Consider the following 16,234-nt stretch of genomic DNA (forward strand, 5'->3'; position numbering starts at 1 on the left):
TTCCTCCCCCCCCGCCCCCCATAAATCCATTCCGAGTCAATGACATTTGCAGAGTGTATTTTCACGGGTCTCCATAATCCCTTCAGAATATTAAGGCCGCATTACTTTATCTTTGGTTACATTAACTTCAATTTTCCTTATGAGTTAGTATTTGGCTAAAAATTAATATAGTGAAGTTGAAAAGAACCTTATGATAGGAAAAAGACTGGTTTCATCTCTGGGTGCTCAGATCCCGGAGTACGCTGGGGTTAATGTAATTAACTTACAATTTGAGCCTGGGTTGTGTATATACACTGAATCTCCCCACTGGAAACGAGATTAGATTTTATTACTCTATATATCCTGGTTATCTTCGCTGTGCCAGCTCGGTGCCACAATGAAAATGCAGAACCATCTGATACTGAGCCCATGCAGTTTATTTAAGGATTTAATTAAATGCTCTAAATGGAGAGCTTCCCCGAATTAACATTTTAAATGTGACTCATTCCAGGTTTAATATTGTCTCAATGCCAACCTGGGAAACTCCGTGGTCAAGTTGTTGACGTTCGAATTGAATTCATTTGGGTGGCTCCGGGGGGATCCATTAATTAATCTAAACAACTAATGGGGATTGGTTCTGACTTTTGATGAAGATTATTTACTGAGACAATTTGCGATGAATAAAGAGTCACAGTAGGCAAATGCTTAATTGAATTCAAAAAAGTCTCATTGTGTTTAATATCAGGGACGCATCGTGGGAGTGAGCTTTGAAATACCATGAAAGGGGCCATTGCTTCAGTATCTTCGGAGCTAGGCACTAATAACAGAGTGAACGGGTAATTACATTTTCCTGGGTAATTTGCTGCTTGCAAAAGGACAACAGGTCTGGCTGGCTAATCGCTTCCGTGGTAAGAGATTTCTAAAAGCACAAACTTTGCCCTTGGAAGGCAAGGGACCCCACTGGTTGCCCAAAGGCAAAGCTATCTGACTCCGTCTCAGCCGCACACAGCTCTGTCCTCACTGTCAGAAGCTCGCCCGGCTGAAAAAGCCCGCCTCCACCCCCACAAAGCCCCCAGGCAGCCACTTTGCCAGACTCCAGGGTCTCTGATGAATCCAGTTGAATTAGGTGAGGACGAGCATCCCCGGTCCGTCCATCCGTCTTTCACCGTCCGTTTTCACCATCGGGGTCAGCACAAGTCGGACCTCTGCTTGGAGGAAAATGGAATGCTGCCCCAGCAACCAGTACAACACCCATTCTGCCCGGCCTTCAAGGCCCAGGGCTGTCCCTGCTCCACGCAGAATCTGAAGATCACCGCCGTTCACGGTGCCCTCTCTCCCGGCCGATCAAGGGCTTGCCCCGGCTTCTCTGATGTAGCTCAGGACCTGCAGCACCGGCATCACTGGGCATGTTAGAAAGGCAGACTCCCAGCCCGAGTCCAGAATCTGCCTTCGGCCAGACCCCCAGGGGGCGGTGCCCTTTCGAGTTGAGGCCACGTACCCGGCGCACTTATTCTGTGGGATAATTATGCCGCCCCGCTGAATGAGCTTTTCCTTCTCTGGTCCCCCTGGTGTCAGGGCTCTGCTTCTCTGGGATCTGCCGTGACCCCCAGGACCGGAAGAGACCTTGAAAAAGACGGAAGTGACTGGTGGTTTCTCCCCAAACCTCTCTCCAACATGGTTGGGGGCGGGGAGCCCAGGAGCGGATTCCTCCGAACTGGGTACCACAGGAACTCAACCCTGCCAAGGCCAGGGAGCACCTGACTCCCACTGTGACCCCCCTCAGAGCCTCAGGCCTGGGGACACTCAAGAGTGAATGAGCGGTCGGTCATTACCGTGGGAGGGATGCCAATAGCTCCTAGATGCCCGTTCTAGTCAATGGCTTGTCCTCAACAGAGCGGACTTGATGTCCCCCGAAAAGGTCCCCGTGCTCTGTGTCCGGCCAGCCAGACCCCCCGCCTCCCACGTGCAGATCTGTTCATGTTTTGGTGGAAAGTGCACCTGGGTTCTGGTTGTGTAAAGCTGGGCCTAACGTGATTTTTGCCAAACAAATCAATGATGCAAAGGTGATCTGTGCGACAGAAGAGTTGTGTTCTGTAAAACGGCTCACCCCACGGAGGAGGCCTCCTCTGTGCACTTAGTTTGTCTGAGAGCACTGGTGACTTAAGCGAGGGCAGATGGTGGACGTGGGGTAAAGAAATAAAAGTGTCAGGGCACCTGGTGGGTCAGTCGGTTAAGCGTCCGACTTCGGCTCAGGTCATGATCTCACAGTCCGTGGGTTCGAGCCCCGCGTCGGGCTCTGTGCCGACCGCTCAGAGCCTGGAGCCTGCTTGGGATTCTGTGTGTCCCTCTGTCTCTGCCCCTCCCTTGCTCATGCTCTGTCTCTCTGTCTCTCAAAAACAAATAAATGTTAAAAAAAAATTAAGAAACATGCAGTGCCTGGGTGGCTCAGTCGGTTAAGCGTCCGACTCCGGCTCAGGTCACGATCTCGCGGTTCGTGAGTTCGAGCCCCGCGTCGGGCTCTGGGCCAACAGCTCAGAGCCTGGAGCCCGCTCCGGATTATGTGTCTCCCTCTCTCTCTCTGCCCCCGCCCCCGCCCCACTCACACTCTGTCTCTCAAAAAAATAAATAGACATTAAAAAAAAAAAAAAGGAAAGAAAAAGTGTTAAAAAGCCAAGTGATCAGAGCAAAGGAGACGATCCGGAAAGAAAGAAAACAAGCTGAAGGACGGCAGCGGGTATTTGCAAACCACACATCTGATAAGGAACCAATACCCGTAACACACAAGGAACTCCTATAACTCGATAGCAGAAAAACCCAAACAACCCAATTAAACCATGGGCAAAAGACTCGAATGGACATTTCTCCAAAGAAGACATCCAAATGGCCAATGGATGTATTCACGGGCATGTCAAAAGATATTCAACATCGCTGATCAGGAAAATGTCAATCAAGACCATCTCACTGGGACCTGTTAGGATGGCTATTAAAAAGACCTACATATGGAGAGAAAACACGTACTGGTGAGGATGTAGAGAAATTGGGAGGCCCGTGCACCATTGGTGGCGAGGTAAAATGGCACAGCCACTGTGGAAGACAGTGTGGAGTTTCCTCAGCCAGTCAAAAATAGAACTATCAGCAATGTTGCTGGTGCAAATGTCTCCAAAAGAATTAGAGTCAGGATCTTGAAGCGATCATCGCCCTCCTACGTTCATCGCACCGTTATTCACAACAGCAAAGATGTGGAAGCAACCAAAACGTCCACCGGCAGATGGATGGATACAGAAGGTGTGGTTCATCCATACGATGGGATATTATGTAGTCAGTCTTAAGAAGGAAGGAAATTCTGGCACCAGCTACGATATGGATGAGCCTTGAGGGCGTGGGGCTCCGTGAACTAAGCCAGTTTCAGAAGACCAAATACTGTGGGATTCCATTTATATGAGAGAATGAGAGCTCCCGAACTTGAACTCGTAGAGGTGGAAGGTAGAACAGAATTTGCCAGGCGCTGAGGGAAGGGGGCAAGCAGGAACGTGACTCAGTGTGCGTGAGGTTTCAGTTACCCAGACGAGAAAGGTCTAGAGATGTACTGAACAAGTATTCCATACACTTAAAAATTTGTCAAGAAAGTAAAAAAAAAAAAAGGGGGGGGGGTGCCTGGGTGGCTCAGTGGGTTAAGTGTCTGACTTCAGCTGAGGTCATGATCTCACAGTCCGTGAGTTCGAGCCCCGCGTCCAGCTCTGTGCTGATGGCTCAGAGCCTGGATCCTGCTTGGGATTCTGTGTCTCCCTCTCTCTCTGCCCCTCCCCCACTCACGCTCTGTCTCTATCAAAAAATGAATAAATGTTAAAAAAAATTTTTTTTAAGCCAACCAATAACAGTATTTTACCAATGTTAACTTCTCAGTTTTAGCAAATGTGCCATGGTTATTTTAAGATGTTAACATTTCAGGGGCGCCTGGGTGGCTCAGTCAGTTAATCCAGAGTCTGACTCTGGATTTAGGCTCAGGTCATGATCTCATGATTCATGGGATTGAGCCCTGCGTTGGGCTCTGTGCTGACAGCATGGAGCCTGCTTGGGATTCTCTCTCTCTCTTTCTCTCTCTGCCCTTCCCCTGCTGGTGCTCCTTCCCCTCCCCCCATCTCAAAATAAATAAATAAACATTAAAAAAAAATTTTTTTTAACGTTTATTTATTTTTGAGACAGAGAGAGACAGAGCATGAACGGCGGAGGGTCAGAGAGAGAGGGAGACACAGAATCTGGAACAGGCTCCAGGCTCTGAGCCATCAGCACAGAGCCTGACGCGGGGCTTGAACTCACAAACCGCGAGATCATGACCTGAGCCGAAGTCGGCCGCTTAACCGACTGAGCCACCCAGGCGCCCCTAAATAAACATTTTTTAAAAAAGATGTTACCATTCAGGAAGCTGGCGAAGGACATGTAGCCAGGCTTCTCCATCTCGGTTCTACTGACATTTTGAACTAGATCCTTCCTTGTGGTGGGGCCATCCTGTGGATTTTAGGATGTTTAGCGGCACCCCACTGGGTGCCAGGAGCAGTCTTACCTACCCACCCCCCCCATGTGACAACCCACAGTGTCCCCTTACCCTGCTGAATGTCCCCTGGTGGGGATGCTCCCAATTAAGAACCACTGTCAAACAGAACCCTTTGCCCGGTCTTTGCACTGTTCTAGAAATCTAAAATTATTTCGAAATTGAAAGTTTATGCCATAACACCAAAGGGACAATCCATGAAAGAAATCATTGATAAGCCCAGCTTCGTTAAGATTAAAAACCACTGCTCTGGAAAAAGTGGGTTCAAAAGAATGAGGAGACGAGCCACAGACTGAGAGACAGTATTTGCAAAGGACACATCTGATAAGGGACTATTACCTGATATATATAAAGAACTCCTACAATTCAACAATAAGAAAACAAACAGCCCAGTTAAAGATGGGCCAAAGACTTTGACAGCTCTCCAAAGGAGATATAAGATGGCAAATAAGCATGAAAGTATGCTTTACATCATGTCATTAGGGAAATACAAATTAAAGCAACAATGAGACACCACTACATGCCTCTTAGATTTGCCCAACACCCAACGCCGGTGAAGATATGGAGTAGGAGGAACTCACTCACTGCTGGTGGGGATGCAAAATGGCGCAGCCACTGTGGAAGCCAGTTTGGCAGTTTCTTATGAAACTAAACAGACCCTTACCACACGACCCAGCAATCGTGTTCCAAGGTATTCACCCAAAGGAGCTGAAAACTTACCTCCGCACAAAAACCGGCACGTGGATTGCTTATAGCAACTTGATTCATGCTTGCCAAAACTTGGGGGGCAGCCAAGATGCCCTTGAGTAGGTGAAGGGATGAATAGACCGCGGTCCAGCCAGACAGCAGAATGTTATTCAGCACAAAAAGAAATGAGCTATCAAGCCATGAAAAGACACGGAGGAACCTTAAATGCATCTCGCTACGTGAAAGAAGCCGGTCTGAAAAGACTACAGACTGTGGGATTCTATCTGTCTGACGTTCTGGAAAAGGCAGGACTATGGGGACAGTAAAAGGATCAGTGGCTGCCCGGGGTTAGCAGGGCAAGGAGGGAGGGATGAGTGGGGGGAGCCCTGAAGATTTTCAGGGCCGTGAAACTACTCTGGATGATACCGTAATGGTGAAAACACGTCATTTTGCATTTGTCCAAAGCCATAACGTGTCCAATACCAAGAGCGAAGCTTAATGTAAACTGTGGACTTTGGGTGATAGGACGCGTCCACAGAGCCTCATCCGTTGCAACAAATGTACGCTCTGGTGGGGGTGTTGATCATGGGGGAGGCTGTGCATGAGGGGGAGCAGCGGGTACGCAGGAAAGCACACGAGGCCGGGAAAAATGAGGTCGGACCAGAGCCAGCGCGGATGAACTTCCTCCAGCCCACAGAGTCTCAAATTAGCTCATACTGGAACCAGGTTGTTGCTCGGACAGTAGCTGTTAGCAGGGTCCCACGAGACTCGGTTCCCCGGAATACACCTTGGGAAACGGTGTTCTCCATCCGTTGTCCTCAACCAGGCGCGGGCTTGCGCCCCAGCGGATAACTGACAACGTCTGAAGGCATCTGCGGATGTCCCGAGGAGTGGGGCTGCAGGCACCAAGGGGGTGGGGACCAGGGATGCTGCTCCCGCCCCTCAACGGGCAGGACTCTCCCGTCACACCCGTCAACAGTGTCACAGCTTCAAAGCCCGTCCCCCCCGCCCCGAGTCACGGGACATTGGCAGTTACGAAGCAGTACATTCAGTCGGCATAACTCCTTGGAAAGGAGAGCCCTGCGTTCGCTGTTGCTTATCGACCCGAGGGTCTCTGGGGGCTCCCTGCTAGTGGAGGTGGCTGGGTGGGAACCATGGGAAGAAAGGGACGGTTTGGTCGGCTTTGGAGACCAAGTGCAGGCCCAAACTCGTGGAAAAGCAGAGACGCAAAGGAACACCAACACTCGGATGCCAGCGGGCAGGAGACGTCCCTGTGCCCCTGACACCCGTGATTCTGTCCGCGGAAGAGATTTCATTTGCTCCCACTCACAGGTGCAGAGACCCAGGAGTGTGGTCCCAGAGGGGATAAAGTGGAGCAGAAATATCACCCCATGGGACTCTGGGCTGACCCCTGGCTCTCTCTGGTCCCTAAGGGGCAGGCTGTCCCCTGGGAGTGAACCCTGCCAGACCAGCCTGTCCCCCATTTTTCCTCCTGCCACAGCCCCGTCCCAGGGAGTTAAAGGGAAGCTTTGTGCGAGCTCCTATTTTACTGCATTTGTCTCATTGCCAACCTTCAAAATGCCAAACGCTGCCACTTGCCCTGGGGGAAGTAATTTCGTCTCTTACCCCGAATGTCACCGCAGAAACTCACTTCAGACCCCACTGACTGATCGGTTTCTCCTGCACCAGCATCCACCGGCATGCCAGGCGTCAAAGACAAAGGGACTCACCTCTGCCTCTCCGCGCCCTCGGCTCTCTTTGGTAGTAAAATCACAAGCTGCCACTTCCAGATCCTGAAAGAGACGTGGAAAATAAGGTATTCGCAGAAGAAGCTTAACTATGAAGCGTCCACATATTACGAAACAGTTATCCAGCTGCTAAAACAATGCCAGCATGTATTGAAGAAGGGGAAATGTTCACATGATGATGTTAGCTGGAAAAAAAAAGAATGCGATATGAGCTCAAGTTGGTAAAAATAAAATAGAAAGGGTAGAACAAAAACAAAAAAAAAAAGGAAAAAAGGCAGAAAAACATGTTTTATGTGCAGCCAGAAAACGTGTAGATCGTTTGCTTCCTTCTTCTGTTCTGTACTGTTCTGTATTTTCCAGAGTATGTATGAATTCGATGATGTGTAATTAAAAGTTCATTTTTTTTAAATGTGTAATGTTTATTCATTTTTGAGAGACAGAGAGAGACCGAGTGTGAGCAGGGGAGGAGCAGGGAGGGAGGGAGACACAGAGTCGGAAGCAGGCTCCGGGCTCCGAGCTGTCAGCACAGAGCCCGACGCGGGGCTTGAACTCACGAACCGTGAGATCATGACCTGAGCCAAAGTCGGCCGCAGAGCCACTCAGGCATCCCTGAAAGTCCATTTTTAAAAGAAAGCTTAAATCCTAGGGTTCTCCTCAGGCTCGGGGCACTGATGCTCTAGTAAGTGACATCCCACAGGAAGGGGTCACATCTGAAGCCACCGGTCACCTTCTCTCCTGATGTATCGTCAAGAACCTCCCCACAATGAGCCCACAACAGTCATCTTCAGGGCGTTGCTTTCTGGGGGTCGAAGAGGGCAGAAGGGAGTCTCTGGGAAGAACACGGCATGGCCCATTGCCTCAAAGCCAAAGGCACAAAAAAGTTCTTCAACGGCACAAGCCCATTCCGACCACAGAACAAGAGCCCCGACCCCTTCCCCTGCCGTCCCACCCATTTGGACACCTATGGAATCTTCCAGAACCGACTGGTCTTGCAAGATGCTCCCTGGGCCTACCAGCGTATCTTAGACCTGATACCAGAGTCCAGCGGACAGGGGGAGCGTATCTGGACGTCCCGAACAGGAAAACTTACCCACCCCACTCCCACCCTGACATACGTCGCCAAGCACGCAGGGGATCAATTTCTGGCGAAGCCAGCCTGGAGTGGGGGTCCCCCAATGTGCCTTTGCAACAGTCCCCAGGCGATGTGCTGCTGGTCAGGGGACCCCACCTGGAGAACCAGGGAAGCAACAATACAGAGGCAGCCAGGTGGAAACACCAGCTCCTCCTTCTTGTGAAAACGGTCGCAGCGCTCCGGATGGCCCGCCCCGGGCACGGATCCAGAGGGCGCGGGCACGCCGCCCCGTGGGTGTGGACACGCCAGGCTTGTGGGCGGGGCTCGGCCCCCGAAGAGGGTAAGCCCCCTCCCCGGGGGAAATCTTCTTCGTGGCTGGACGGACAGGAGCAGGGTCCCCTCCTTTGTTCGTGCAGACGCCCGTGCCCAGAGCTGTGGTCTCCACTCAGCCCCAGCCATCTCCTTGGTGGCCCACTGGCGAGAAACTCATTGGAATTCAGGTTGCTTGTAAACACCTGCAGGTTTTGAGATTTTGCTGAGGTCCGGAGCTCGGGGATTTTGCTCGGGGAGTTTATCAGAGTTAAGTCGGTGAAGGGAAAAAGAGGTGGGTGTGTGCGGTGGGGGGAGATGGCGGGGATCAGTGAAGATTAGTAAATTATTCACACATCGCTCTCTACCAGAACGGAAGCTCGCCTTCCACTCAAGAATGCTTATCAACACCCTTAGGTTTGTTTTTCCATCCATGTTTGAAGGAGGTAGAAGGGAAAATAACATCATTTTTAATTAAGAAATTAAGCCGTCCCCTTTCCCAAATATTCGGCTCTGAATTCATCACTTCCAGGAGCGGGGGGAGGGGAGAGTCCAAGCATCGCAAGAAAATGGTTTTTTCATCATCCGCAAAATCCGATGCCCAAAATAGCCCCTTTGTTGCCCTGGCAACTAGCATTTGCTCCCCCCCCTCCCCCCCATCCCTTTGCATATTGCTGCATATTTCTATCACCTCTTTCCAGGCACAGTTCATAAACAGGACGGCATAATAAAGAATGTTATCACCAGTGACTTACAGCCCAGCTGCGTTCAGCGAGATAGAAAGCGGGAAGCAAATACAATTTCATGCAGCGAGGGTAACAGATTGATTGGGTGTCCTTCAAATGCGATGCCTCTTCTTTAAGTCAGTCCAAATTCAGAAAGAAAGTTGGGCTCGTCCTTTTCCTGGCCGCGATAGACAATCCACGCGGCGATAATGCCCGGGGGTCTCATTAGGACTGGAACCATCCTGCCCCGAGACAGGGATTATTCCGACAGACTTAGCTCCTCTCTCTCCCTCCCTCCCCTCCTCCGCTCCCGTCAAAGGGCCGAGGCCCCGGGATGTGGGCCTTTGCGAATTAATTATCCTCTCTCGCTGAGAATTACTCGGGCTCCATTGCTGGGGGCAGTGGGGGCGAGGCGGGGGCTTTAGCTGATGAAGATCGAGTACGATTTTTCACATCCGTACCTGGATCCTCCCGTCTGGAGAGCGGCCGTGTCCGTTATGGGGTCTGTCTCTCTCCCCGGTTCAGGCAAGATCCCACTACGGGCCTGGTATTCCTCCTGGGCCCTCGGGTAGACTTCTCAGAATCCCACGCCGTGGTGGGATTCGGCAGGGGAAGCTCTAAAGAACGTGGTCCCGGGGAGAATGAGCAGGAGAACCCCCACCATCCTCCCGGAAAAGCTTAGGGGCTGCCTGGGCCCCAGGCACCATCCAGAACGAAGACTCCATCCTTCCTTGTACAGACACCATTTATGAAGTCGGCCTGAAGGTCGTCCCCGGGCCACTGCAGGAGAGGGAGGCAGAGAAAGCGGTCGCCTTCCTGAAGCCCGCAGAGGGGAGGAGAAGAGAGGGGCACCACGTCTCGTGGGCACCAGGGAAGCATCCCCGGAGCTCGGCTTCCTCCCGGCCGGTGGCCAAGACCCTTGCGGGTGCCGGTTCCCATGCAGCGGTTGGTCCGGGCTAAAGAGTTTGGGCAGGTGGCTCTTTGGGGGGGTGGGGCCCCGCAGCGGGGAAGAAGACGACTAGGGTGATGGGGTAGCCCTCCCGTGCCTCCTGGGTTCTTGGCTCCGTCCAGGCCAGTTCCCAAGGCCGGACCGGGAGGCAGTTTATGCATTACCTGATGTTCTCGCCAAGCCTTCGCTGCTGGGGTGCAGGAAGCGAGAAATTCTGGAGGAGAATACAGCCAGCTCTGGTCCCATTTGCAGGAATTCACCTGGCGTCAGTCAGTTTCTCAGAGCTCACGTCTCAGGGCCCTGCTGGAAATTTTGTTTTAATGTATTTTCAATTGAGAAGCTCACATAACATAAAAGTAACCATTTTATGGTAATTTTTTTTTTTAATTTTTGAGTTTATTTTGAGAGAGAGAGAGAGAGACAGAGCATGCAAGCCGGGGAGGGGCAGAGAGAGAGAGGGAGAGAGAGAGAATCCCAAGCAGGCTCCACGCTGTCAGCTCGAATCCACGAAGCATGAGATCATGACCTGAGCCGAAACCAAGAGCCAGATGCTTACCCGACTGAGCCCCCCAGAATCCCCTAAAATTAACCATTTTCAAGTAAATGGACAATTCAGGGGTTTTTCCTACATTCACAGTGTTGCACAGCCATCACCTCTATGTATTTCCAGAACATTTTCATCGCCCCAAAAGGAAACCCCAGACCCACCAAGCCATTATTCCCCATTGCCTCCTCTTTCCAGACCCTGGCAACCTACTGCTCTGCATTCTGTCTCCACTCTCTTCTGGATAGTTCTTGGAAGTGGGATCATGCAGTAGGGACTGGTTGCTTTCACGTAGCATCTTCGAGCTTTACCCACATTGTAGCAGGTGGTCAGGACTTCATCCCTCGTGTGGCTAAATAATATGGCTTTGTCTGGATACACCAGACTTTGTCCCTCCATTCATCTGCCCACAGACGTGGGATGGTTCCTTGACTTCTGTGACCAGCACTGCTGTGAGCACACGTGTGCCTGTATTGGTTTGACCGCGTGTTTTCAATTCTCTGGGGTCTATACCCTGGAGTGGAATTGCTGGGACACAGGTAATTTTTTTTTTTTTTTTCCGGAGGGAGAGAGCGCAAGCAGGGGAGGGGCAGTGAGAGAGGGGGACAGAGGATCTGAAGCCGGCTCTGTGCCGACAGGCTGATAGCGGTGAGCCCGACCCGGGCCTCGAACTCATGAACCGTGAGATCACCACTTGAGCCGACGTCGGATATTCAACCAACTGAGCCACCCAGGCGCCCCAGACCACAGGTAATGCTGTGTTTAACTTTTTAAGAACCCCCCCAGACTGTTTTCCAGAACAGCCACACCATGCCACATCCCCACCTGCAGGGCGCAAGGGCTCCCCTCTTTGAACACCCTGGCCGGCACCTGTTACCATCGGCCTCGATTCTAACCATCCCGCGGGCATGACGTGGTATCTCACTGCTGACCGGTCTTTCCCCGATGACCCATGACGTTGCGTGACCTCAGTATGGGCAGTGGCTCCCGCCTGAACGTGACCCGCGTTTCTTTTCTTTTCCTCTCTGCAAAGAAATCGGGCTCTTGAATGAAGATCCTCACTCACGGAGTCCAAAACTGCACAATGGGCCCTGGGGCACATGTGGCCGGGAACACGATCCCTCCGAGACAGACGGAGAGAGAGAACTTTCCATCCCTTTCCTCAGACCTCCCTGATCACAGAGCCGAGGAGAGAGAACCGTAGCAGAAGGTTTAGAGAAATCCTTAACGTCAGATTCTCTGCCGTTGCAGGAGCCTCTGAAATGCTCCACGGAGGGGACTAGGAAGACACGTGCCCGTTCCTTCCACGCCAAAAGGAAGGTCGGAGGCGGGGAAGCTCGTTTTCGTTTTCTTTACAAGCGCAAGGAGGCTTGCAAATCCCCTGTATCCTCCTCACCTTGAGCACGTTTCCAAGAAAGGCGAAACAAAACCGAGTTCGCATTCTGCAGACAATGAGGGGTTTTGTAGGACAGTAAGTTCACAGTTAATTTCTCCCTCTCCTGAGACCCGACGTCCTGACACCATAAAACATGTCTATGGGCCATCAGATGATGGGGTCCCAGAATCTATGGGAACATTAAATGGAGGGAAATGTGCTGAAAAATGACACTGTGTCGCTGCCCCTGCCCCCCTGCTCTGGGCTGTGTCATTACAGGTCAGACACCTGCTTCCTCTTTGTCATTCTCTAGCATGACAAACGCACCCGCACCCTGGCCCACAGTCTCGTCAGCCTGCCCGCCGACACAGCCTCACGGCTGGCCTTTCTCCTGGAGAGGAGCCCTGGTGGGGACAGTCTGTCCCCCGTCCTGTCCCCCACGGGCTCGCATCAGTCATTGGAGATTTCACTCTGGCCCAGTATCAGACACCGGGGCTGTGACCCCAAGAGAAGGCTGGGGGCCTGACCAAGGGGGCAGTGAGAAGAGGGGCCGGAACTGGGCTTTAAATGGGAGGGAGGTTCACCTGGGTGGCTCAGTCGGTGAAGCTCCTGACTTTGGCTCAGGTCACGATCTCGCAGTTCATGAGTTCGAGTCCCGAGTCAGGCTCTGTGCTGACAGCTCGGAGCCTGGAGCCTGCTTCGGATTCCGGGTCTCCCTCTCTCTCTCTGCCCCTCCCCTGCTCACGCTCTGTCTCTCTCTCTCTCTGTCTCTCGAAAATAAATAAATTTGAAATTCAAATGAATTTCAATAAATAAAATAATACGGTAATTTAAACAGATAATAAATTCGAGAAACAGTCCTGCCTCCTTGTCTCTGCTCAGACTGAGCCCCTTCACCCCAAGGCCATTCTCCTGAGGCCTCACTTCTATGCTGCACCTTCGTGGGTGACCCGGAGCCTTCTGGAGCTCATCTGTGTGCCGCCCTGATGAGGGTGAGGGACAGGGTACCGAGGAGGAGGGCACAGGGGGAAGAGAGGGTACCAGGCTAGCCCTTCAGCTCGGTTACAGAGGACCCACTGTGTGCTGGGCACAGTGAGGGGTTCCCCTGTGTGCCCTGATGGGCTTTTGGCCAGGGTAAGGCAAACACACGACACTGCTGGAGAAAAAAGGAGGCAGCACAGACACAGGGGGTGACACTTCATGATCACAGAGGCTGGGCTGCCTGATAACAGTGATTATTTTTTTTTAATGTGTATTTAGTTTTGAGAGAGACAGAGAGAGAGACAGAGACAGAGGGCCAGCAGGGGAGGGGCAGAGAGAGAGAGAGGGAGACCCAGAATCCGAAGCAGGTTCCGGGCTCTGAGCCGTCAGCGCAGAGCCCGGCGCGGGGCTCGAACTCACGAACCGCGAGATCACGACCTGGGCGGAAGTCGGACGCTTAACCGCCTGAGCCCCCCAGGCGCCCCGACAGTTTATGACAACAAACCTTCAGACAATCCACAGGGCACACCTGCCATGAGCCAGGCACTGTCTGAAGTTCTGTCTGCGTCCTCCCGTGTAAGGCCCACAGAAACGGACCAGACAGATAGCATCAGTCACAGGCACCGTAAATGGCAGAGCTGAGATTTGAACCCAGGACTCTCTGACCAGAGGCCTCAGTTTTTCGCCACTAAACCACTCCTCTTCCCGATCGAGCGCGATGAGGCGGGAGGGAGAGAAGGGGGAAAGAAGACGGTCACTGCCCAAGGACCGATGCAGACACGCCCGTCGCAGGGGGACCGTCCACGGGCCTGGGACGGGAGGTCCACGTGCTACGGGGGCCACAGAGGCGGGGGAGCCACTGGCCTGGAGTCCGAAGGGCACATGAACGGCCGCCGTGGAGGGAAACATCGTCAAGGTCACTGGAAAGGGCCCATGAGCACACAGGGCCGACGTCATCCACGCTGTTGGGAAGGCGCACGGTGTCTTGGGGTCAGGGTGGGGGAGGTCCGTCCATGGTGGAGGAGGGGCGACCGGGAAAGGTCCCCGCCAAGCAGCAATGTTGGCAGAGAGCCGGGAGGAAAGCCTGGGGTTTCCACAAAACCAAAAACAGCCGTGCGCTGGATATTGTAAGTGGCGGGCCGGCCTAAGCCAGACCCAGGAGGCAGCCAAGCACCTGCCATCGGGGGGGCTCACCGGGTCCCACGCCGTCACCAGAGTGTGGGGCCTGGGTGGGAGGGGGCGGAAGCAGGCGACGGACGAGGGGGTGGAGCCTGTCTGAGGAAGGAAGGTCTCAAGAGCAGGACTTGGCACTTTGTTCTGACCTCTGCCCTGTGCCCGGCAGGAAGCGTCCGCTCCGATCGATCGGCAAGGAGATTCCTGGGCACCAGAGGCATAAGAGGCCACTGTCTGGGACCCGGTGACAAGCAGCCTTGTGCCTGAGGTCCTGTGACCTGCGGGGAGCCTACACCACGAGCCCCAGGGCCATTTGGGCTTACTCGAGTCCCCTGGGTCCCGAGGCTGGCTACCTCCCTGCGCACGTGGGTCGCCCCCCCGCCCCCGCCCCGGCCCCCAGCGGCTGGCCTCCTGCGCATGACTCTTCATCCGCCCAGCGCTCAAGTATCTGCCAGCCTCCTCCTCCTCAGGCCGGATCCATTTCTGTCTACCTCCCACTCACTTCCTGGGACGCAGACACAGTCATGGGCCCAGACCGGCTGGTGAGAACCAAGTCTGCAGCTGTCTTCCCACGTCCACAGTCAGGGAAGCGTGAAATTGGCCGAGGTGGGGGTATTTACACCATGGGAATTGGCGAACGCCAGAAAGCCAGTTAGACACTGACCCGCACACGGCCCCACAGGTGATGCTGGCGTGGCAGGGCCACAGAGCGCTGACAAGCAGCGGAGACCCTGGGCTGGGCCGCTGAGTGCCTTCCGGGGGCAACGACCTTTCCTGATGAGGCTGCATTTAGAAGTTTCCAGGACACCACCCCCCTGGAGCTCTTTTTTTAATATATGTACGTTTTATTCATTTACTTTGAGCGAGAGAGAGAGAGACAGAGCTCGAGAGCGGAAGGGCCAGAGAGAGAGGGAGCTCCAGAATCCGAAGCAGGCTCCAGGTTCCGAGCTGTCCACACAAAGCCCAATGTGGGGCTCGAACCCACAGACCGTGAGATCTTGACCCGAGCCAAAGTCAAGAGGTGGACGCTTAACCGACTGAGCCACCCAGGCGCCCTTCCCCTGAAACTTTTTATGTTGACTGCAGGTTCTGGAACTTTCCTCCTGTCTACTTTTCTAAGTCCCTAGAAGGCAGAGGGTCCCAACTATGCCACTAACTATTCCACTCATGCCTCTGGACCTCACCTCTTGTCCATAAAAGGGAAGGCAAAGGGAAGAGCTCCGTAAGGGGCACTCTCAAACCTCAGGGTGCCCATGAGACATCTGGGACGTGCACTCCTAGGTCCAAGGTCGACCAGGAAAGCCAGGCTCTCTGCGGGGGGGTGAGGCTGGGAATCTGCAATGAGTCCACTGTGGTCGTCTGAGAACCACCTCGAGTAACAGCCGGCCGCCATCCCCCGATGTCCCACTCCCTGTCTCCGAGGAGTGACGTGGTGACCAGCTGGTCGGACATCCGCGGGAGCGATGGTTTTCGCCGTGGGCGGGCGCCAAAAATGCAACAGCTTCGTGGAAGGACCTGAGCCTCTTTGGCGCTGGGATCAGCCGTGGTTTCCCAGACCCCTTCTGGCCCGCGGTTCTGACCCTATGCCGTGACGAACGGTTGCCATGCCCTCAGATGCCACTGGCCGCTCGCCGGGCTTCACGGGGCCTTGTTGGCCCGCGAGCCCCATGTAAAACACTCGGAAAGAACAAACAATTCCCACACAAACAGCAAGAGGAGAGGCAATTTTCATCAGCTGCGGCGCCATAAATCTTGATATATTTTATGACTCTCACTTACATTTCTTGTTCAACTTGTGCATAAAACTTCTCCAGATTTATACAAGCCCACTGCATAAGTCATTCCCTTCCCAAACGGGCTCTATATCTTGATGACCTTTTAGAAACCAATGACTGCTTTTCTGTTGTTATCCATAATTGGAAAAGCACCGGAGATAACAAAATTTATGGCAATGAATGATCTACCTGAGCAAAGCCATAAAGAACGCCGGATATCTAACAGAGGGGCGGAGGAGGAAGACACAATCCCCCTGTTTGTCAAATGTTATCTCCGTCAGCCAGGGTCTCCTGCGGCCGCGGCCCCCTCAGCTGACGCCTGAGACCCAGGGATATGGCTCACGTGGGGCCGGTCCGGCCACCGCCAC

At 53.2% G+C, this 16,234-nt stretch overlaps 1 protein-coding gene across 7 annotated transcripts; it reads right to left on the reverse strand.

Moving 5' to 3' along the window:
- Positions 1-568: 568 nt before the first annotated feature.
- On the reverse strand, positions 569-9,369 carry LOC109276869 (uncharacterized). Of its 7 annotated transcripts, none has more exons than XR_002084884.2 (4): positions 9,100-9,369; positions 6,946-7,008; positions 6,252-6,356; positions 4,736-6,111 (listed from the first exon to the last, which is right to left on the reverse strand). XR_002084884.2 is itself a non-coding variant. In XM_019466075.2 (3 exons), the coding sequence occupies exons 1-3, from the start codon at positions 8,492-8,494 to the stop codon at positions 1,324-1,326; spliced, it is 645 nt and encodes a 214-aa protein (XP_019321620.2). In that variant the 5' UTR covers positions 8,495-8,994; the 3' UTR covers positions 569-1,323. The 7 variants fall into 7 exon arrangements, 1 of the variants encoding a protein (XP_019321620.2); XR_002084885.2 differs by having other exon boundaries at positions 6,867-7,008; XR_002084886.2 differs by lacking the exon at positions 9,100-9,369 and adding an exon at positions 8,192-8,994.
- Positions 9,370-16,234: the final 6,865 nt, after the last annotated feature.

This window comes from Panthera pardus, unplaced genomic scaffold, assembly GCF_024362965.1.
Source record: "Panthera pardus isolate Hobbes unplaced genomic scaffold, ASM2436296v1 HiC_scaffold_3, whole genome shotgun sequence".
NCBI lineage: Eukaryota > Metazoa > Chordata > Mammalia > Carnivora > Felidae > Panthera > Panthera pardus.